The 22941-nt window shown below is 44.7% G+C and overlaps 1 protein-coding gene across 3 annotated transcripts; it reads left to right on the top strand.

The window, feature by feature from the left end:
• Positions 1–785: 785 nt before the first annotated feature.
• On the top strand, positions 786–22276 carry SLC25A15 (solute carrier family 25 member 15). Of its 3 annotated transcripts, none has more exons than XM_063125239.1 (7): positions 786–882; positions 7870–8003; positions 12589–12847; positions 16402–16539; positions 18403–18572; positions 20583–20741; positions 22036–22276. In XM_063125239.1, the coding sequence occupies exons 2-7, from the start codon at positions 7949–7951 to the stop codon at positions 22155–22157; spliced, it is 903 nt and encodes a 300-aa protein (XP_062981309.1). In that variant the 5' UTR covers positions 786–882; positions 7870–7948; the 3' UTR covers positions 22158–22276. The 3 variants fall into 3 exon arrangements, with proteins under 3 accessions (XP_062981309.1, XP_062981307.1, XP_062981310.1); XM_063125237.1 differs by lacking the exon at positions 786–882 and adding an exon at positions 7488–7580; XM_063125240.1 differs by lacking the exons at positions 786–882; positions 16402–16539 and adding an exon at positions 7488–7580.
• Positions 22277–22941: the final 665 nt, after the last annotated feature.

The following is a 22941-nucleotide window of genomic DNA, read 5'->3' as shown; positions in this document are numbered from 1 at the left end:
TTGCTGCCATACAGCTGCAACTGACTATGCAACCCCCCAAATTATCACCTGGAGTGTGGCAAGTGACGAGGGCAACAGAAGGAAACAACATTTTATTTCTGTAGCCATGACGTTGCTGTGATTTAAATGAATTTAAAATGCAAAGCTGTACATGCTCAGAGTGGTTTTTAATCACGGTCGGTGAAGAGTTTTGTTCTCTCAGGAATGTTGTGGTTGTAAAGCATGATGGATGGAGGGCAGAAGAGAAATGTTTGTTGTAAACATGGCCAACTAAAGCTTCCCACCCCGCCGCCCCCATAAGACCATTAAAATGACCTAGCTGCACCATTGGCTGCAGGAGACACGCACAAGAGAAGAGGCAATTGGCCTTTCCTTCGTTTATAAGACAGCCTGGATACAGAAGGGGCGGTTACAAAGGGGGAGCCGTGAATATTTAGAAAATAAAAGCTGGCGCTGGGGAAAGGCTCAGGGTCTCGTTGTGCGCAGAGAGAGGCCGGGTTCGGACGACACGCTAATCAACGGGGGGGCGGTAATAGGAACAAAATGGAAAACAACCGTTGATTAGCGTGTCGTCCGAACCCGGCCAGAATCTCGCTGCAGGGCTCAAAAGCCTCGCTTCGCCCACTATAGCCTGCCTGCGTCTCTTCTCTCTGTGAGCAGCTGCCCACAGAGCGAAGAGGCGACTGGCGTGTGAGGTCAAGTCCTCACGCCTCGCCAGCTCGGGGGCGGGCTTTGGGGGCCTCCAGTTCCGCTTCCCAGGCCGAGCTTCAGCTCCTCCTCGCGCCGGGTGCGCGCCTCCTTGAACATCTCAGCCGGTATATAGCAGACGCGACGGAGTTGTCCGGGGCAGGCTATGCAGCTGAGGCGTCGCGGCGGCTGGAGGTAAGCGGCAGGTCGTCGGCTGAGCGATCCGGCTCCAGCGGGCACCCACGTGGCGAGCAGTCCGTCCCAGTAGAGAGCAGCTGCTGCTTCTCCTCTTTGCCATCCTGGGCTTCCTTGGCCGAGGGGCGCTGCTTGGTCTTGTTTCCTGCTCAGGCGGCTTTTCCCCTACTCCCGCTTCAGTGTCTCTGAACTAGGTTGACCCTATGAAAAGGAGTGCAGGGCTCCTGTATCTTTAACAGTTGCATAGAAAAGGAAATTTCAGCAGCTGTCATTTGTATATATGGAGAACCTGGTGAAGTTCCCTCTTCATCACCACAGTTAAAGCTGCAGCAGCTATACTAGAGTGACCAGATTTAAAAGAGGGCAGGGCACCTGCAGCTTTAACTGTGGTGATGAAGAGGAAATTTCACCAGGTTCCCCATATATACAAATGACACCTGCAGAAATTCCCTTTTCAATACAACTGTTAAAGATACAGGAGCCCTGTCCTCCTTTCCATGTGGTCACCCTACTCTGAACCCCCTCCTGCAATCATAGGAACAGGGAAGCTGCCTAATCCGGGGGTCAGAATTGTCCACACCAGTGATGGGCAGACTTCAGCTTTGTGGGATCTACTCTCTCTGTGTTTTACTAGAGATTTTACTGGTGCAAAAGATACATACTTGGAATTAATCAGCAGATTGAATTCTTTCGCCAGAGGCTTGCACTGGGATAAAGGATTTTTATCCCACTGCATGTGTTAATTGACTTACCTAGTGCCAGGATGTTTGTGTGATCAGCAAGAGCTGCGCTATGAATGACAATAATGTCACTATCAGTGTTTGCTGCATCTAGAGTAGTATTCAATGTTAGTCCTAGGTAAAGTAGTCAAAACTAATTTAAGTCCCATTCATTTAAATGGGTCTACTCTATGTAGGACAGTCATCGGATGCTACCCCTTATTTCCTTCTGACCGCAGTTTACAATTTTAACCCACCACCAGTACTGTGCATGAACCTGAAACTCTCATACTCCGTGCATCTGATAAAGTGGGCTACAAAAGCTTCTACCAGAATAAATGTGTTTGTTTTTAAGGTGCTATAAGACCCTGTTGTTTTTGCTGTCTTCTTGCTTACCCCAAACTTTCTTCATCTCATCAGTATATTTTAGGGTGCGAGGTTCATTTTCACACTGTTTTGTTAAAGAATTGGGAGTCAGGCATCCTTGCCGATCTACTGCAAATCGCCCAGAGATCTGCCATAAGATCCAGATGTACCTTCTAAACACTTCTGGTCTACCCCAAGAGTGGGAAGAAGCAGTGGAGGCTAGTGGCTCCGATGTCCGTGAATCTGCTCTAGAAGCACTTCGGAGAGCTTCTTTAGAGTTCAGGCTAAAATCCAGAGCTGATTCACTGCCCCACAGATATCAGAGCAACCTGCCTTCACCGGGTAGTAAGTAGATTGGGATCTGTTGACGGAATTCCAGGTGATTTGCAGTAGATCAGCAAGGGTTTCTGACTCCATATGGTTTAGAAATATGTGTGGGGAGCTATCTAAGTTAGGCAAGAAACTATGGGGTGAAAACAGGAATAGATCTGCACGTGAAAGGATTTGTGTGCGAGCTCTAGTTCTGGTTCTGAAAACAAATTCCTGGCCTGACCATTTGCTCTGACGCAACTTGTTCAGCAAATCTATGTTCCGGAGCCACTATTTTGCACCTGGCTCCAGTTGGTGGACATTGGAGTTCTTATTTATTTTATTTTTTTATTTAACAATACTTAAACATACATCAATACAATAAAAGGAAACAACATAATACATAAATGTTGAATAACCTTAATAGCATATTTTCTAGTTTAATCTGTTAACATAATCATACTTAACATAAAAGTGCACCCCCCACCCCAGGATCTATTCCTGTTTCCAGAATCTCATTGTTTCTTCTGGAGGTGGTTTCCCCTTCCCTTAGATAAAACAAATTCTAGGAACTGTTTCCATATTCCCTCGAAATCATTTGTTTTTGTTATTCCTCTTCTCACTTTTATATTACATGTTAATTTATCATTAATAGCAATATCCCATATCTCTTTATACCAATCTTCTATATGGTAATCCCCTTGAACCTTCCAGTTCCTAGATATCATTAACATTGCTGCCGTCAGCAAATTCGTTATCAATTCTTTTGTCTCTTTATTACAATTTAATTCTCCATATAGTGATAACAATGCCACTATAGGTATCTCTTCGACCTCCATTCCTACAATTTCTTTTATCTCATTAAATACCATTTTCCACAATTTTTGAACAAATTCACATTCCCACCACATATGTAAATACGTTCCTTTTTTTTACATTGGAGTTCTATCAAAAAGCAAAGTAGAGCTACAAGTATAAAGTCTTCCCATCTCTGGGCGACACCGAGCGGCAGCATGTTTTCGGGATGCGTCTTTTCCCGCCTTACCTGGGAGATGCCAGGGATTGAACCTGGGAAGTTCTGTGTCCATGCAAGTGCTCTACCACTGAGCTGCATCCCTTCTCACCCAGCCCACTGTGTAGTGGAGCCCTTGTCCTTTGTCATGGTTGGGAGGCCACTGCCTCATTCCACAGGACTTGCTATCCCAGTGGAGAATGGTGCCAATGGAGCCACCACTAGAACCATCCTCTGCCAAGCATTAGTGGAGGGGAATGTAACTCTTAAGGGCCTCTGCTTTAAGATAGAATTTGGCTTACAGTTGGGCCCGAACATATGGGAGAAGGTTCTCCTTCAGGTAAACTGGTCCTAAGCTATTTACAGCACAGTTCTATGCATATCTACTCAGATGTGTGCTCCACTGAATTAAATGAGACTTACATCCAAGTAAATGTGATTAGGATTTGCAGCCTTGGGGCTTTAAAAGTCAGCACCAACACTGAATTGGACCCAAAAACTGTCTGGCAACTAGTGCAGTTGATGCAACAGTGGAGTAATATGTTCAGCATGTTACGATTTCCTTAAAATCTTCTTCAGCAATTTGTCATTTTTATTTTGAATTAAGAACGTAAGAGCCAGGCTGGATCAGACCACAGGTCCATCTGGTCCAGTATTCTGTTTGTACAGTGGCCAACCTGCACTACAGCTTCCACCATTCCCAATCATTAACCATGCTGACTGGGGCTGATAGGAGTTGAAGTCAAAATCATCTGGATAGCACCAAGTTGGGGAAGGCTGAATTAAGGCGTCAAGGAAAGAAACTAGACTTGTTATAGCACCATGTAGTGATGTACAAGGAGGCAAAATACACAGCACTGATGATCACGTGCTTGTGTGTGTGTATCAGACCTGGACACATAGGTATGAAAGTTAGATGGATGGATGGATATTGTGTTATTTTTCTTTGATTGCTCACTGAGATTGGGAAGATTCTCACCCCCACTAAAGATGTTGCTGGTGTCAAGGATTGCATAACTAACAGTTTGTACGGAGAGATAAAAAGGCCATTTAGGGTACAGTCCTTTAATTCCCACCATTCTCAGCCAGCCACGCTGGGAGTTGTAGGAACGTTGTCTGTCTAAACATGCATGGGATTGCACCCTCAATTAATTAATCTCTGCAATTTTAGAATGAATGTTAATAATAAATTGATTAATCAAAGTAATTAACTACAATATTGCAACCCTAGTGATATGCATAGCAAAATGCTCTTGACTATCCTGCCAGACATAGCCTGCTCCTGGCTCTGGATTCGTGGTGGTGTTTTTAGTATTATTTTACTGAGTGCCTAAGGATTGTACACCAATTTAAAAATAAATCAGTTCCCAGCCTGTAGCATTTTAGTGAAGGAGGCTAAACCTTTGTTCCTTAAGTTATGCAGGCTCACTAGAGTACGATTTGAGAATAGCTGATTCATTAAAGTTTGTCCCCAATGCCTTTTTGATCTTGAGCTGGCTTTGTCTGAAGTATTTGTTTCCAGTAATTCTTACAAAAGGGAAGACCCAGTAGTATGAGGCTATTTACTACATGGCTTGAACTAGGTTGCTGAGATTAGGAATTAGAGGTATTAATGGAGCACATTGGGTCATAAGATAAAGTTACTGTAATACAGTGTGGTGAGTGCACATGTGCAAATGCTTTCTTTGATTTATTTGTAGTCTACCTCTTGGTTAGCCTGCCTAAAATGATTATTTTATGAAGGGAGCATGCAGATGAAGAACTTTCTTTTGATCCCTAAATCCAAGTTTATTTTAAACTCAGACCTGCCCATGCAAACAGTCATGTGTATAAAGATGAAAAACGTACGTATGTGTGATAGGGCAGGATGCATAGGTATGACAGTTGGACGGATCGATAGGTATTGTTTGATAGTGTGTGTGTGTTCTGATGATTCATTGAGATTGGTAGGATTCCCACTTCCATGAAAGATATTGCTGGAGAGAGTATCATGATCCAGTGGCTTCATAATGCAGTTGGATGTAGGGGGATGTTCTCCATGCACTATCTGAAACTAAGAACGTAAGTGGGGCCATGCTGAATCAGACCGAGGGTCCATCTAGTCTGGCACTCTGTTCCCACCGTGGCCACCCAGTTGTTGACCAGGGACCCACAAGCAGGACACTGTGCAGCAGCACCCTCCCACCCATGTTCCCCAGCAACTGATGCACACTGGCGTTTCCTCTGATCCTGGAGGCAGCACATAGCCATCAGGACTAGTAGCCACTGATAGCCTTCTCCTCAAGGAATTTCCAAGTCTTGAGCAGTTTCCTCTTGGAAAAGGGAGCAGGCAAGGTTCTGGATCCCGGCCAAGTAGCTAGACAGAGTGGACTTTTGCCCAGGAATACTGTTCAAGGGGCTGAGCAAATTAATTCTTACCACGCTCAAAAACTAACTTGTTGCTGTTATGTATAACGGCAAGGATATTTTCTTCTATTTGTAGTGAGTGGAGATTGTGGAGGGTTTGATCTTGCTCTGAGCATCTTGCTGCTCCCCATGCTTTGTTTCTGCAGCCTATAATAATAATAATAAATTATTATTATTTCTTACCCTTCTCTACATTTTGATCGAGGCGGGGAACAACAGTAAATATAAAATATATAAAAGTGAATTAAGAACATAATATGTCCTAAAAACATTCTAAAATATCCTAGTAGTTTGGTGACGTGGACTGATTTTCCTCCCTGGTGGTAGCAGGATGGATTGGGTGGGTTTTGATGCCTTCCCTCTTTGTAAACACACACACACACACACACACACACACAGGCAAACGTTATCATTCATTGTACAAATACATGTATGGAGTGCAGCAGATACCTGATCTAGAGATGTACAAGAAATTTGTTTCAGTTTTGTGAACCGCCCAGAGAGCTCCGGCTATTGGGCGGTATAGAAATGTAATAAATAAATAAATTTGATCAGGATTTACCTAGTTCACCCCTTCCAGACCAAACTCAGACACAATTTGCGGTTGAAGTCCATACATTTCTGAGCTTGCCATGTGATTTGCAGACCAAATTTTTTTTTGCTTTGGACAGCATGTCTAAGTTTGAAAAATGTGGATGAAAAAATGCACACTTTTGAAAAATGCCCAGAAATATGTTTTAGTCAATTAGTCAATGGGAGAAGAATTTGTATATTTCAGAGATGTGTGCAGTGGATGTGTACATTTGGATAAAATATATACGGAAATATGCACGTATTTTCATGCGAAAAGAAAAACGAAGCTTGCAATCTGATACGGAATGAGGAAAACTTTGGGGGGCTCAAATTTTGCTGTTTTGCACATCCCTATAATATTCACACAACCCCAAGATCCTTATGTTCGCTGTACAAAAAATGCACCACACTTGGTACATCATGGTAAACAGCCCACACCAGGGTTATTGCGCTGCCTAATCCTATGCATTGATCCTATGCATGTGCTGCCTATGCTCTTTTGTGCATGCAGTAGGTGAGATCTGCAAACAGGCTTGTTTCGATTCACAGAGCTCTTGGGAAATTAGGGTGGGTGGGCATTTGTCTTCAGCAGGGAAAGATAGTGTGGTGTAATGGTTAGAGTGCCAGCCTAGGACTTGGGAGACCCAGATTCAAATCCCTCCTATTGAGTCATGAATCTCACTAGGTGACTTGGTCTCTAACCTACTTCACCAGATTGTTGTGAGGATAAAGTGGGGGGGGGATCTGTCTACCCCATTCTGTGCTTCTTGGCTGAACAATGAGGTATAAGTGGAAGGAAGGAATCTAGTAGCCATACTTTACATATGGGCAATATTCTTCTTACCCCCGCCCCCAACCACTACCACCAAATGCTTGATGCATTTTCTCCACATAAATTGTAGGCAAAGGTGGAGAACAGGAAGAGATTTGATGGTAAATGTGACTAAAACAGTGAGCCCATTCAGAAGACACATTAAACCACAGCTTTAACCATGGTAAGGCTTTTTGCTTTATTCACCATGGTTAAAGCCATGGTGTCTTCTGAACACAGCCCGGCTTTCTGGCTTAACTACCATGGTTAAAGCCATGGTTTAAGGTGTCTTCTGAACAGGGCCAGTGTTTCTTTATTTGTTTGTCACATTTTTTTGGAACTATCTGTCTTCATTCCTAAATGTATCTTATATGGAAGCAGTTCCTGTCGATTTCAATGAGAACTCCAAATAAGCATCCTTAGATTGCCGGAGGAGGGGCTTGGTCCTTCAGCTTAGAGCCCAATAGTCAAGGCGGACTGGTTTTCTTTCTCCTAACTTTTTGTAAGTACGGTTTATCTTGCCTTGTTACTGGCCTATTTGGGGGTGGGAGAACCAATCCCTGCACATGATTTGTTGGAGCAACTTTTCCTTCAAAAATGAACAAAATGAGTGTTAAACTTTAATACAATGTGGTGCTCACTGTAGAGAGTTTATTTGACACAAGTCTAAGAATTTAAGCACAAGTCTTGTTTTTGGTGATGGTGTTGTTCTTCGAAAATGTTAAATAGGAATGGAAATATTGTACACTTTATGGGCTGCAGGCCTAAGGATTTTCTTCTTTTCCCCCCAGTTTAGAGGTACGCATGGCAACACCCCACGGGCTACGGAAAACATCCTGATTTAGAGCCACCACAAATCAAGCGGGAAAGATGAGAACAAACCCTGCCATCCAAGCTGCCATTGACCTCACAGCAGGAGCTGTAGGTAAGGCTCAGGAAATCCTGTTTCTTACAAAATCCTTTTAGAAACGAATAATAAGACTCTTTCAGCCCTTGAAAGACACCTTCCCCCGACGATAGGACCGGTACTAAAAAGTACACTTATCATGAGGACACACTAAGGGAAGATAACTTGCTGACCTCGTCATGGATTATGAGCTTCCCTTCAGTGAAACCCTGGCTATAGCTAAAAGGTCAATGTGCCAGTGCTCTTGTCTAATCATTTTCTAACTCTTGCTTTGAATTCATTTAGTGTTAGCTCTCATGCTCACATGAGCATTCCAACATATGTCACAAGTAAAAGTTGAGCAATTAAAGGAAATGAGGGACGAGATAATTTTTTGGTTTTCTTTTGTTTTGCATTCTTTGGCTAATACAGAGTCGGTACACCAGTCAGTCGTTCACCTATGGTTTGTCTGTGGTGAGTTATTTCAAGAGTGCCATTGAGTAGATGTCAGTTGTTAGCCAGGGCAGCAGCGAGGGCACCGTGTCCTGCTAGGTTTGCAGCAATTGGGGCAGGGGCAAACATAGCAGCATAATAAGCCTTCTCCCACTGGCTAGCTGCTATATGGAGGTGCTGTGGCTCAGTGGTAGAGCACCGGTTTTGCAGGCAGAAGGTCCCAGGTTCAACCCCTGGCACCTCCAGGTGGACTGGAAAAGCTCCGGCCTGAAACCTCAGAGAGCCATTGCTGCCAGTCAGTGTCAGCAATACTGGGCTAAACACACCAAGGTTCTGACTCGGCAGGAGGCAGCTTCCTATGTTCCTAACCACAAGCATCTCCAAACAAGAGCATAAACTGATATCAGTGCAGTGTCAGAATAGGACCAGCAAGACTCAAATTCAAATCCTCACTCAACCCTAAAGCTCATTAGGTGGTGTTGGGCCAGTCACACAGGGCCAGCCTAAGCTACTTCACAGGTTTGTTGTGAAAATAAAACCGGGAGCAATCAACTATGTATATACCCTACGTTCCTTGAGAAAAGGACAGGGGTGGGTGGGGAATTCATTACTGCCTTTTAAAAGGCAGTATCACTGTTTTCCAGTTTGGGGTGGGGAGGTTGTAAATAGCATAAATGTCAAACCTGTTGTATGTATAGATGTTGTCAATGTTAATGCCCTGCTCTCTCGACTGAGCCCTGGCTCTTTGCAAAGCTAATACAGGGAGGTATACAGCAGAGTGGTCACTTTAGCAAGCAAATGGTCAAGCTCACTGGTTTCAGTCCAGTGGGTTTCAGGCTAAGGCAGGAGTGGTCAAGATAGCAGGCAAAGGTCAGAACACAGACAAGCAGTTAGATCCATGGGGTTAGGCTAAGGCAGGAGTGGTTGAATTAGCAGGCAGAGTCAAAACACAGTTAGGCTGTCAGATACATTACACAATCCAGAAGCAGGATCAAGAAACATCCAAGGGTCAGTAGTACAGAGCATCAGTAACCGATCAGAGCATGGGAGGCAAAGTAGCAGACACTGGAGCTAGCACAGACTATTGTTTCCAGCAGCTCTCAAATTACCAGTGAGAGCTGATATATCTGGAGCTACTAGAGCCCCACCCTGTGCTCAGCTGCATCCCATCAGAGGCTTGACAGATATCCCCCTTATGAGAACAGCCCAACTCGTGAGAAATGCTCTTCAGGAAGCAAGCACTCCTTCGCTTGGCTACCATGTTCTCAGAGGCTAGGTGGCGACAGCCCAGCATCTCACTCTGCCTCAGAAGCTGAGCTCTTGGCCTCTCTAGGAGGCAGATTCAAAGACATCCTCCTGAGGACCGTACACCATCTTTGCTAGTGCCAGGGTCTGCTGAGAGACCGATTGGCTCTGATGGTTCTGGCTCCTGCTCTGAAGACGACTCCAGTGGTGGCATGGCATCCGAGACCATGACAGTTAATGCTTGAAAAATAGTCAGCCATCGTTTAACAATATTTGACTGGTCAAATGCCCACCCGATGATGTCAAGGGTCTGGACTGACTGGTCAGTGTAAGCAACTTAAAAATGCTTAAATAAATAAATAAATAAACAAACAAACTTGCCTTCAACAATTGTGATGTCCACTTTGCTCTGTGGAAAAGGTATTTAAACCCTTTTGAGTGCAATATGAGAGAGTCTTGCAGCATTTTCAAGTGCAATCCTAACCCCCAGTGTTTGGTAAAAGGGGTTAGGGTATGATGGGAGCAGAGAGGGGGATACTTGGGTACTCCACCTATCAAGAGTTGCACCTAAAATGGGGCATTCCAGAGATGGAGCAGGGATGAGCTGGCTTTGGATCTGCTAGATCCAAATCTATTCCATCCCCCTGATCTGGATCCATCAGCTATGCCAGCTTTGCTTTCAAGGGTGGGGTGGGGTGGAAGGTGAATTTAAAATAGAATGATCCGCCAGGTGAATAGCCTGGCAAAACAGTCCCCTCCCCCCAGCACACACACACCTTTTATCCTGGCTGGCGCAAGGCAACAGAGTTTGGAATGGTAACAGATTTCCTATAGTATAAGTTCTCATGGACTAAAGTCTGCTTTGGCAGATGTCCTTACTTAGCAGATGCAGACACACCACACACACACACACAGATGTTGATACTGGAGCCCAAAAGCCATGGAATACACGAGTTCCGTAGGTCTTTGACATGTCTATGTAAAGTTCAAATTTATTCAAGATAAGAGCAGCGGTCTCATGCAGCTCTTCCTGGGGGATTTCCCTATTTACAAGCTGTGCTATGGCCATCTATATACCAGAACCTTTCTGACCTTTTTTGAGAACGGCTTATGCCACCGTGTCTTCTTTGAGTGCTGATCACATGCAATCTTCTTAGGAAGGGCATGTTAATGTTTGAGTCCCAATAGGCTGTTTTGGAATTCTGTGCAAGGATCCAAGAGCAGGCTATACAATGGGGATGGGCAATTTGTGGCCCTCTGGATGTTTCAGCCTACAAAATGTTCCACCAGCCCAAGCTGGCACAGATGGGGAAGGATGATGCGAGTTATAGAGCAGGAGCCATTCATTCATGCTCATTCTCGCTCTCCCCCTTACACTCCCTGGACACTCCCTGGACCTGTTCTGGCTCTGGGCAATAGCCCCCACACCAAACCGTCTGAGCCTTTATGACAGCCAAAAGACTATTACAACTTCGGAAGGATAAATATTCATCTCCCATACGGCAACGCTATCGACATTTGAATGGGTGGTATATAGGCACCATTCGTGAATGGATAAATATAAGGATATTTGGTCTGCTTTTCTTGAAATGTACGCATAAACTCCTTTTTTTCTTTTAGAATGAGGTACTTGATGGAATAGTGATATTTCTATGCATGTAATTTCTTGCTCTTTTTTTTCTTTTCATGATTTTGTTTTGTTTTGTTAAATTCACAATAAAAAGGGAAAAAATATTAATTTAAAAAACCCCCACCAAACAGTCCGTGCCTTGCCTACTGAGAGGCAGTGTGGTATTGTGGTTAGAGTGTTGGACTGGGAGCCAGGAGATCTGGATTCTGTTCCACACTCAGCCATGGAAACTCTCTGGGTGACTTTGGGCCAGTCACAGCCTCTCAGCCCAACCTACCTCACAGGGTGGTTGTTGTGGTGAGGTAGAGAAAGTGCAAAAGCCGGGTTGCAGTTAAACCTCAAAAAAACCAAGATTATGGCAACCAGCTTGATTGATAACTGGCAAATAGAGGGAGAAAACGTGGAGGCAGTGACAGACTTTGTATTTCTGGGCACAAAGATTACTGCAGACGCTGACTGCAGCCAGGAAATCAGAAGACGTTTACTTCTTGGGAGGAGAGCAATGACAAATCTTGATAGAATAGTTAAGAGCAGAGACACCACACTGACAACAAAGGTCCGCATAGTTAAAGCAATGGCATTCCCCGTAGTAACCTATGGCTGCGAGAGCTGGACCACAAGGAAAGCAGAGCGAAGGAAGATAGATGCTTTTGAACTGTGGTGTTGGAGGAAAATTCTGAGAGTGCCTTGGACTGCAAGAAGATCAAACCAGTCCATACTCCAGGAAATAAAGCCAGACTGCTCACTTGAGGGAATGGTATTAAAGGCAAAACTGAAGTATTTTGGCCACATAATGAGAAGACAGGATACCCTGGAAAAGAGGCTGATGCTAAGAAAAGCGGAAGGCAAAAGGAAGAGGGGCCGACCAAGGGCAAGATGGATGGATGATATTCTGGAGGGGACAGACTTGACCTTGGGGAAGCTAGGGGTAGCGACAGCCAACAGAAAGCTCTGGCGTGGGCTGGTCCATGAAGTCACGAAGAGTCGGAGGCGACTGAATGAATAAACAACAACAAAGAGGAGGATTATGTACGCCACCTTGGGTTCCTTGCAGGAAAAAAGGTGGGATATAAACGTAATATATAAATAAATAATAAATAAAATGGGTAGGATTTCACTGCAGTATGTAGAGCACTGCCTATTTATCCCAGCTTTGTTAACTTCAAGCATGCCATGTGGCTTTTTCTCAGTCATTTCCTCCCTCAAAAGCTCCTGTTTTGTGAACCGCTTGCGATCTCAAAGAAGCCTGTAATGCTCACAACTCCCTGGTCTGGTCTGGTCTTGTCTTGCCTGCAGGGGGCACCGCCTGCGTGGTGACGGGCCAGCCATTTGATACTGCCAAGGTGAAAATGCAGACGTTTCCCACCATGTATCAGGGGCTCGTTGACTGTTTTGTGAAGACTTACAAGCAAGTGGGGTTTCGGGGCTTCTACAAGGGGACCACGCCAGCGCTTGTCGCCAACATCGCTGAAAACGCCGTGCTCTTCATGTGTTACGGCTTTTGCCAAAAGATTGTGAGGAGGATTGTTGGACTAGACACGAAAGCAAAGTTGAGGTGAGTGATTTAGAGTGGTTTAAGTCCTCAAACCACTCTACAGCCAGAAGATACCAATGGGATCTGAGCTGGTGGTGGCTGACCAAAAAAGAGACCTTGGGGTTGTGGTGGACAGCTTGGTGAAAATGTCCACCCAGTGTGCAGTTGCTGTGAAAAAAGCATATTCCATGGTTAGCATAATTAGGAAAGGAATTGAAAACAAAACCGCCCTTATACAAATCTGTGCTGCTCCCACACTTGGAATACTATGCACAGCTCTGGTCACTGCACCTAAGAAAGGAGATTGTAGAGCTGGAAAAAGTGCAGAAAAGGGCAACTAAAATTATCTAGGGGCTGGAGCAACTCCCTTATGACAACATCTGGGACTGTTTAGCTTGGAGAAACAGTGAATGAGGGGAGGCATGATAGAGGTGTACAAAATTATGCCCGGCATGAAGGAAGTGGATAAGGAAACATTTCCCCCTCCCCTCTCTCATAATACTAGGTCATCCCATGAAACTGATTGGTGGGAGATTCAGGACAGATAACAGGAAGGACTTCTTCACACAGCGCATAGTTCAGTTATGGAACTCACTGCCACAAGATGTGGTGATGGCTGCCAATTTGGATGGCTTTAAAAGGGGGTTGGACAAATTAATGGAAGATAATGGTTGCTAGTCCTGATGGCTATATGCTACTTCCGGTATCAGAGGTTGGTGGGGAACATGGGCAGGAGAATGCTGATTCACTCATGTCCTTCTTGCAGGTCTCCACAGACAGTTAGCCTCTGTGTGAACAGAATGCTGGACTAGATGGGCCTTTGGTCTGATCCAGCATTACTTTTCATATGTTGTTAAGCTAAAAATAAGTATTAACAGACAAAATCCGGAGCACAATTTCTCCACCCACTGTTCAACATGCAATCCTCTTCTGAAGGACTTTCGCTACCTGATCTGCAAATGGTATTATCGATGATAATTATTTCTATCCTGCCCCTTTATTGCATTTGTTGCATGTAACGACGACTGACAACAGTTTCAAAAAACCAACAAACCACTTATGCTGGAGTACATAGATTTCTGCCGACCGAGACCTATCATTAATCCAAGTAGTTTGCTTAATTAGGCTACGGATCAGATTGTCAAGACACTAAAGGCCACTCAGCCTACTGCTACACATTTTTGAATGGGAACTTTCCAACCAAGGGAGTTTGAAAGAATAGTCTACAAGGATTACTTTTTTCACATGGGTGGAACGGGTGGAGAAAAATTGATCTCAAAACCTTCTCCCTTCCTCATTTATCAAGGAAAGGGAGCTACTAGAACTCCAGCAACTGTAACTCAGAGCACAATGTGTTGCTTTAGATTGCTTTGCTTTCAAGGCAGACTTCCCTTCTCCTTGTAAAGCAAATATATACAGCAGAGGCCCTCCAAATGGAGGCCCAGTTATAGCAGTATCCTTTCCCTCTGAGCCTGGCTGGAGGCTTAAGCTCAGGAACAGTGAAGGTGGGGAAACATCCCTGGCCAAGAGCATTCTTCTTTACCTAGCCCTGTCCCTAGATGAGACCCAGAATGTACCCACTTGAAGCTTCTCTAGGTCAGCTGACTGGGTCATGTGCATCTCCTGTAGGTCATCTAACCATCTGCTGACCTGGCCTATGGGCGGACCAATAAATTACTTACCTGCTGAGAGTCACCAGATGGTCAACTATGCACATGACTGCATCATATATTTTTTAAAGAAGTATTCATGGTTTGTTTGTTTTTTAAGACCATTACCAACTGCAGCTGTTTGCAACAGAAATTGCAGCAAAATCCTAGAGCAATATTAACATGAAAATAAAATAAATAAGTTGGTTCAACAACAGTAAACCTTAGCAGCTCTTAAAACCAAACAGCTGGCATGTGCAGTATGCAGTCCTACATGAGAAGAGTTTTGCCTGCTTACCTAAATGTGGATGGGGCGCGCTGATAAGCCTCTCCAGAGAGGGGGTTCCAAAGCTGTAGGCAGAGGTTAGAGACTTGACCTAAAATAGAGATACAACCTGCAGCAATACTTCCGCTGAAGATCTTAAGGAAAGATTTATTTATTATTAGATGTTGTGGATGCTTTTTTTCCCCAAGAAAAAAGACTCAAAGCACCTCACAACAAGGATTAAAACGTTCACAAATTTAAAACCACTAAAATAGTTACCAATAAAATACCAAGACCCAAAAGCAAAGGCAGCCCTGAAGGTAGGCTGGGCCCAAGCCATTTGGAGCTTCTGAAGGTAAAAAAAAACCAAGACATTGAATTGTGCCGAATTGAAAGCCTGTGCAGGTTTCAGAGAACAGATGCTGCGTCTTTCCTAATACCCACCCTCATCAGGTTTTGTACCAACTGGAAGCTTCCAAAAAGGTTTTGAGGGCAGCCCCGTGTGGAATGTGTTGTAGTAATCTATCTGAAAAAACTTACCAAGGTATATATGATGATGCTTGAATCTTTTGTGGCTGAGAAGGGGTCTAGCAACAGCAACAAAAAAGATGTAACAGAAAATGTATCCCAGCTGCAGTCCAAAAAAACCACTGTCTGGAGACAGTGGCTGCAAATGTCTGTTTGATATCCCAGAATACCCTCCTTTACTGATTTAATAGCTGGAGATAATTGAAGGTAAGTTTCTAGCCTTCATGGTTGCAGAAACAAGCGTGAACATATGGGCGTTGGTTTCTGGGTAGCCGTTAATAGACTTACTAAAGTCAGAATGGTGTAGTGGCTAAAGTGTTAGACTGGGAGTTTGGAGATCCGGTTCTAGTCCCCACTCAGCCATGAAAACCCACTGGGTGACTTTGGGCCAGTTACAGACTCTCAGCCCAGGCTACCTCACAGGGTTGTTGTTGTGAGAATAACATGGAGAGGAGCAGGATTATGTACACCACCTTGGTGTACATAAGGCGGGATATAAATGCAATAATAAATAAAGCCCTTAGGGTGCAATCCTATTGGATGAACCTTGGGTAGTTGTAAGCCTCCAAACTCAAAAATTAAGGGAGGGGGATATATTGATAGTTTCTAGACGTTTTGAAATCCTTGCCAAAAGAAGAGAAACAATTGTGCCTCGTGCCTCCTGAAGACAGCAGAAGAGGATGAGAATTAAAGTAGTCTTTTAAAAACCATTGTAACTGGAAGTGTATTTCAACTCAATGGAACTAGTTGCTTGACTAGTCTGGCTTTAAAACTTTGCTAGAAGAATTTGTACAGGGCAGGCATCTACCTGGTGGCTGGGGATAATGGAAGTTGTAGTCCGGCACATCTGAAGGGCTCCAGGTCAACGAAGGCTGCTTTAGTTAAACAGCAGCGAGTTGGGCCTACGTGACCCACCCTGGTTCTGCACTGGAGGCCTGTCGCCTTGAGCCTTTGTACTTACAGCAACACCCCCGTTTCCAGGTCCAATTCCAGCCCGTTGCTATTGGCTGCTTCTCTGCTATCACTTTACAGAGTTACCTGCAGGGAAACATGGCGGTCTGCCTGGCCCCAAGGGTGCTGCAGATCAAGGCACCTGGCTCTCGTGTACCAGACCCCATTTGTCTTTCTTGCAGTGACCTTCAGAATGCCGCTGCCGGCTCTTTTGCCTCGGCCTTCGCCACCTTGGTCCTCTGCCCCACCGAGCTCGTGAAGTGCCGCCTGCAGACCATGCATGAACTGCAGTTATCTGGGAAGATAGTGCAAGGGCACAAGTAAGTGATGCCCTCTGCAGGGAGGGGCCCCTCTGTTTAATGTCTCACACTCAGGACGTCTAGTCAGGTTTGCATTAGGCAAACGCTACTAATGCACACACACATCCAAAAAACACCCAATTCTTCTTCTACCTATCATTAACATTGTTTATTATTAATATTCTATTTGTATATCTTATTTATTATTATTAATATATTTGTATATTTGGTTTGCATTATGCAAACTCTGCTAATGTGCTCCCCAAAACCCCCAATTTTTCTACTTCTCATAATTGTTTATTATTAATATTCTATTTGTATATCTTAATAATAATTATTATATTTGTATATCTGGTTTTCATTACACAAACTCTACTAATGTATCCCCCCCCAAAAAAAATCCTCTTCCTCTTATCATTACCATATTATTATTGTATTTGTATATCTCTTTGAGTGTTCAAAGCATTTCATTTGCTATTTCTTTACAACAACCCTGTAAGGTTATTTTCCCAAGGAGGTTATTTTCCCCAAGGATGACTGAGGCTTGTCTAAGGCCATCTAGTGAATTCTTGGCACAGGCAAAAGTTGAACCAGGGACTTCGTAATTAGTGCAGTTGTACACAAGTCTGTTCAAAAGTAAGTCCCACTGAGTTCAGTGGCACTTCCTCCCAGGTAAGTCTGTATGGACTAGAAGCCTTAGCCACTACACTGGGTTTTTAGAGGAGGTAGGATGCCTCCTGCTTTTAAGTATGGTGTCCCTCTGTTGCTGTAAGCTATGACTTCTTTGGAGTCCCCTCCAAAGATCCTTGCTGGCCCTTCACCCTTTATATACCCAGGCGTGCTTCCATTTTGACCTACTTCATCCCAGTCTAGACTTCATGCCGTCTGTGTGTTCGTCTTCTCCCTTCCAGGGGCACTTTCTGCTCAAGGAGGGACATTGTGGGCCCTTCCCCCCCCCCCCGGGTTTACAACAGACACGATGGCTAAATGTTGCAATAGTGGAGGGTGGGACGCCCAGAGCACTCCCGCACGAGAAGGCTATCTGTGTGAAGGGGTGGAGTTGAATCATCAGCCTTCAGGGAAGGGGGGATAAAGAGCAGTTTGGATTTGTGCACACAACATCTTTTTGAGAATGAGGTATCTTTGCTGCAATCATGAGGGGGAACTAGAGGCAAAAGGATGGCAGGCCCTTGACTCCAGTGCCCATGAGCTCTTACTTGGCTTTCTTCTGCACTGACAAATGTTGGCGAACCTTCTGTATGGGAATGGAACCCGAAGTAGCCGTCACAGGTGTATATAGGGTTGTTGCCCAAGCTACTGGGGCCACTGGCCATTCTGGCAGCAGGGCAAGGCCCTGCGATATGCTTGGGGGGGGGCTCCATATATGTGTCTCATTCTTGACACCATTGGAGACCATAGCATATAGCACCATCTCATGTTATCTAGGGATGATGGGAGTTGCAGTCCAACACATTTGAAGGGTCCCAGGTGGGGGGAAGTTGGTAGAGATTCTGTCAAATGCATGACTGGTAGCAGGTCTATTCCCCCACGCCCCAATAGAATCTGTTCAGGGATTCCCGTTGATGCATTCTAACTATGGGAATCACGTGGATATAACTGGTGATGGGATCTCTGCATGCTTAAGGAGTACAAAAATGCTTACATGGTTGGAATTGATTCTTGAGGGACATACACCTTAATTTTAATTTTCTGTGTGTCTTGTGTTCTCTGATGCTATTCCAGGACAGGGCTGAGACATTCCTAAGTATGCACTTGAATTAGAGACAGCTTTAGAAAAACGGCACCGCCCTTCTCGTTTGCCAAAATGTGTCACTGAGGTAGTCAAAGTATGACCCGTGCCTGACAATCTCATTCCTCTCCTAGTACAGTTTGGTCAGTAGTCAAAGGCGTTTTGCAAAAGGACGGTCCCTTTGGATTCTACCGTGGTTGGTCCAGCACTTTGCTACGGGAAATTCCAGGCTATTTCTTATTCTTTGGAGGCTATGAACTGAGTCGGACGTTCTTTTCATTTGGGAGACCGAAAGAGGAATTAGGTACGTTTTGGCTGTTAACGATGCAGGGTTCATCCTTGACCTTTAAATAAGTACAACCAGTTCTGATATAGCAACTTGCTCGAAAGGATTAGCAGCATCTAGTATTAAACATGTCATCCCTCTGTAAAGGATGCATGTTAATAAAGTCCATTAACTTTGTTCTGCAAATCAACCAGTCCCCGTTGCTTTCCAATACACCGATGGACGATTGGTTGAATCCAGGATTTGCCTTCCATTGATGGGAGGGCTGCGCACACAGAAGATGCCTCCATTTAAATTTGGGGGGACCCCCTCATCACAGCTCATCCTATTTAGCAGGGTCCTCAGACACTCTGTGTAACATTTTCAGGGGGCTGGAAGGGTTGTTATGGTGGATGGGAGTGGGAACTCCACTTCCGTCAGCGCAATTGCACACGCCAAAAGTCTGGATCCAACCCAATGTCATTATGAAATTGAATTGCCAGAACACATTCCTTCCAAAAAACAAATGCAGGTGACCCCATATATATGTTTGGAAGCAAAATGGGGCCACTCAAAAATAGACTTGTCATTTCTGCATACACAAGGGACGATTCTAATATGCAGAAATATATTAGTAAGCTGTGGGAAGGGGGAAACTGCCTTACCCTCACCCACCCCAATAGAAGCCACTAAGCACTGGTCTTTGTCAGGCTAGGAACTACAGAGGGTGCAAGTTGGAGAGGGAGAAGAAAAGAGATACAGGAGGAAAATGGGGGAGGGCAGGAGGAGGAATGGCGCCACCGGATTCTGTAATGCGGGGGTGGCCGGCTCGTGGCCCTCCAGATGTTGGTGTACTGCAACTCCCTCAGCATTGGCCATGCAGGCTAGGGCTGATAGGAGTTGCAGTCCAACAACGTCTGGAGCGCCACAAGTTGCCCACCCTTGCTGCGAAAGGGTTCTGGTATCAAAGGGGGGTGATTAAGGCCAGCTGCTTGCATTGTGACTTTAATATCCCACACGCTAGGCAGAGATTTCAGAAGAGGTGGGTGGGAGAAGAACAAAAAAGGGGGCATCTTTCCCACTCTCCAGACACTGCACCCCACCCAAGCAAAGGATAGAGCTAGGAGTCAGGCCCTTAGAGGGCAATGTTGCAAGAGGGTGGGAAAAGCAGGTAGTTCTCATCTTTTCCTTCAACCTGCAAGTTCCAAAACAGCCTGGCAAGGCTCCCATTTCATGTGGATTCAGACTCTGAACAGGAGCACTCCTGTGGCTGGGGAGATGCCCCATTTTGTAGCCGATCCCCACTTCTTGATCATCCAACTTGTTAGCCCCATTGCCAGGCACCCACACAGGGAACTGGAGGCACTTATGTAAAAGGTAGAGGGGGTTATATATTGCAGTACTCCAGCTGTGCACATGCTTATAATGCAGAGAGAGAGAAACCCTGCGAAAATAAATGGCTGTGCTTGGGTAAAAATCCTCCCATAGGAACAGAACATTAAGAAATAGTTACCATGGATGGCGATAAAAAGTGGGGAAGAGGCAGTTGGCCCTGTTCTCTCACTGAGGCTGCCTCGCCCCACAGACATGAAAGAGGGAAACTGCAGTGCCTAATAATCACTGGCATAGAATCATAGACTAGTAGAGTTGGAAGGGGCCTACAAGGCCAACCCCCTGCTCAATGCAGGAATCCACCTTAAAGCATACCTGCCAGATGGCTGTCCAGCTGCCTCTTGAAGGCCTCTAGTGTGGGCGAGCGCACACGCACCTTGAGAGCCATTGTGGGATTCAGTTCCTCCTCCTCCTTTGGAAAATAATAATTGGGGTCAACAGCCTTGTGCCAATGTTACCATGACATTGCGCCTTAAAATGTACACATGCACCACTTCGTACGGTTTACGTGATCTGCTCTATTAGGTGGAGAAGCAGCAGATTTGGGTGTGTGTGTGCCATTTTGTGTTTTTACCACTTTGGGGGTGGGGAAGACTCACTTGGATTTTCTGCTTCAGGTACCATGACATCTTAAGCCACCGCTGCTTGCTTTTGTAGGTCCTATTGCGCTGATGTTCAGTGGCGGCTTTGGAGGCATCTGTTTATGGATCGCTGTGTATCCAATTGACTGCATCAAATCTAGAATCCAAGTTCTTTCCATGGCAGGGAAACAGGCTGGCTTCATGGGAACGTTTGTAAGCGTCTTCCGGAATGAAGGTTAGAACATGAAACGTGGGAGAGCGGTTCTCTTGGAATTCACCGAGGCATGCCTAGAACTACAACATAGCCCTCATATTGGCCAGTTTCTTTTTCAGGTCGCATTTACATCTGGCTTTAGGTCCTGCCAGGATAATCATCACCCCACTTACATCAAAAATAACTGATTGACCAGTTGCCACCAGGAACTAAAGATGGAGCGAGCCCCACTTATTGGTCCATCTTGTTAGAAGCATTGGTCCATCTCATCTCAGATAGCCTCCCAGTTGTATCTCATGCATAGTTGGCTAAAAGCACAAGCAGTCTTTGTATGGCTTTTCATGTTAGCAACATAGGAAACTGCTTTATATTGTATACTGAGTCAAACCATTAATCTGTCTAGCCCAGTATTTTCAACACAGACTAGCAGCAAGTCTCTAGGGCTCCAGGTAGGAATTCTTCCAGCCCCACCTGGAGATGTGGGGGATTTAACCTGGGGCTTTCTGTGTGCAAAGCGAGGGCTATTCCCTCCACAGTACTGGAGGTGGTATTAGAAAAAGTAGCTGGGTTAAAACAGGAGAAACAATGACTGAAGCCATAGGACCATTAAAAGCCCACTGCAGGGACGATGTTTGGGTTGCAGGGGGTGAAAGAAAGGAATGGTAAGATATGGACATGACACAGAGTTAGGATGTAAGGGCCTCCAGGGAAGGGCTGGGGACAGAAAATGATTGGAGCTTTTCTCTCGCTCCATTAAAACCTATAGCAATGCTTAGGCTGTGAAATGTGTCTACTAGCTAAACATTTCTTTAGCCTGTTAATATTAGCCACAGGTTGCCCAGACCTGCTCTACAGAGATCAGGCAGTTGTTAGAGACGGTTATTCTATACATGTATGTAAGCCTATGAGACTGTCATTGGCCCAAGAGTAGCCAGTGAGCTTCATGGCCAAAGTGGAGATGTGAACTCCAACAGCACTGACTCATTAGAGGTAGGTCTTCAGGACAGCTTTTGATGGATATGTCAAAGTACGTCTCTCCATTCTCCATCATCCACATCACCACAGGACCAACACCTGGTAGTTATCCATGTGATAGGTTTGGAAAACAAGGTCAAATAACGATAAATTCTTGTTGTTATCCAAACAGGAAACCCCTCTTTCCCCATCACAGTATCCAGTGGGATCTGAGCAGCTTTAGTTTGGATTTTTTAAATTTGTTTTTTTTAGAGAGACACATTCTTGAGCATCTGAGCTTTAAGGAATGCCTGGGAAAGGTGGTCTAAGAAATGGCTTAACGCTTGACTTGTGTTTATAGGTCTGTTTGCCTTATATTCTGGACTGAAGCCTACTATGATCCGAGCTTTCCCAGCCAATGGTGCATTGTTCCTTGCCTACGAGTACAGTCGGAAACTGATGATGAACCAGTTTGATACATAGAAAACTTGTAGACTGAAGTCTTTAGATACATTTATGCATCGGCCATGCAACTGCCTGGGTTCAAGACTAACACTTGTACAACTCCTCATCAAGAAGGGCTGTGGTTTGGTTTTTTAAGTATCGAGTTGATTTCAATAAAACTGTTTTCTAAACTTTGTGTGGCTTGTGCAGTTGTATACCTACACAACTGTAGATAATAGGGATTCTTAAGTTCTTATAATAGCCTACAACTACATGAGTTATATATGGCCAGGGCTAAGCTTCTATGTTAGTATGCAAGTTTTAATATTCAGGTTGTAATAACTGAAGACATTGTGGTAAGACCAGAGAAATAGGGTCCATTCTGAAGATGTTGGAAAGCCAGACTGTTGGGTGTTCTGCTGCCATTTACCTAGGCCAATACATGATATCTACGCAAGAGCATAAAAGTACACATGCCAGACATTAAAATGCATGTAGGGGATTCCATTCCTCCAGGATATTGCATAGTAGATCTTAAAGTCACCATATTCCAACCAAAAACATGCTAAAGGGTGTATTTCAATATGAAACTGCCAAATCAGAAATATTGACCAATTTTACACCGTGATTGGGTCTCAACAGTACCCAGGAATTTCTAGTGAGAACAGGAAGAGGTGCTTAAAGGAAGCCACCTGGGAGGTAGTAGTGTGATAGGACCCAACAACCTTAGATATATCACTTGAAATCACATTCCAGTCATCTTTTACCAAGTTACATATAGAAGCTTAAGATCCCTTCATTTCCTAGAGCATTGACTAGGATC

The sequence above is a fragment of the Elgaria multicarinata genome, chromosome 4 (assembly GCF_023053635.1).
Source record: "Elgaria multicarinata webbii isolate HBS135686 ecotype San Diego chromosome 4, rElgMul1.1.pri, whole genome shotgun sequence".
Classification (NCBI taxonomy): domain Eukaryota; kingdom Metazoa; phylum Chordata; class Lepidosauria; order Squamata; family Anguidae; genus Elgaria; species Elgaria multicarinata.
This window is presented reverse-complemented; position numbering and strand designations above follow the sequence as displayed.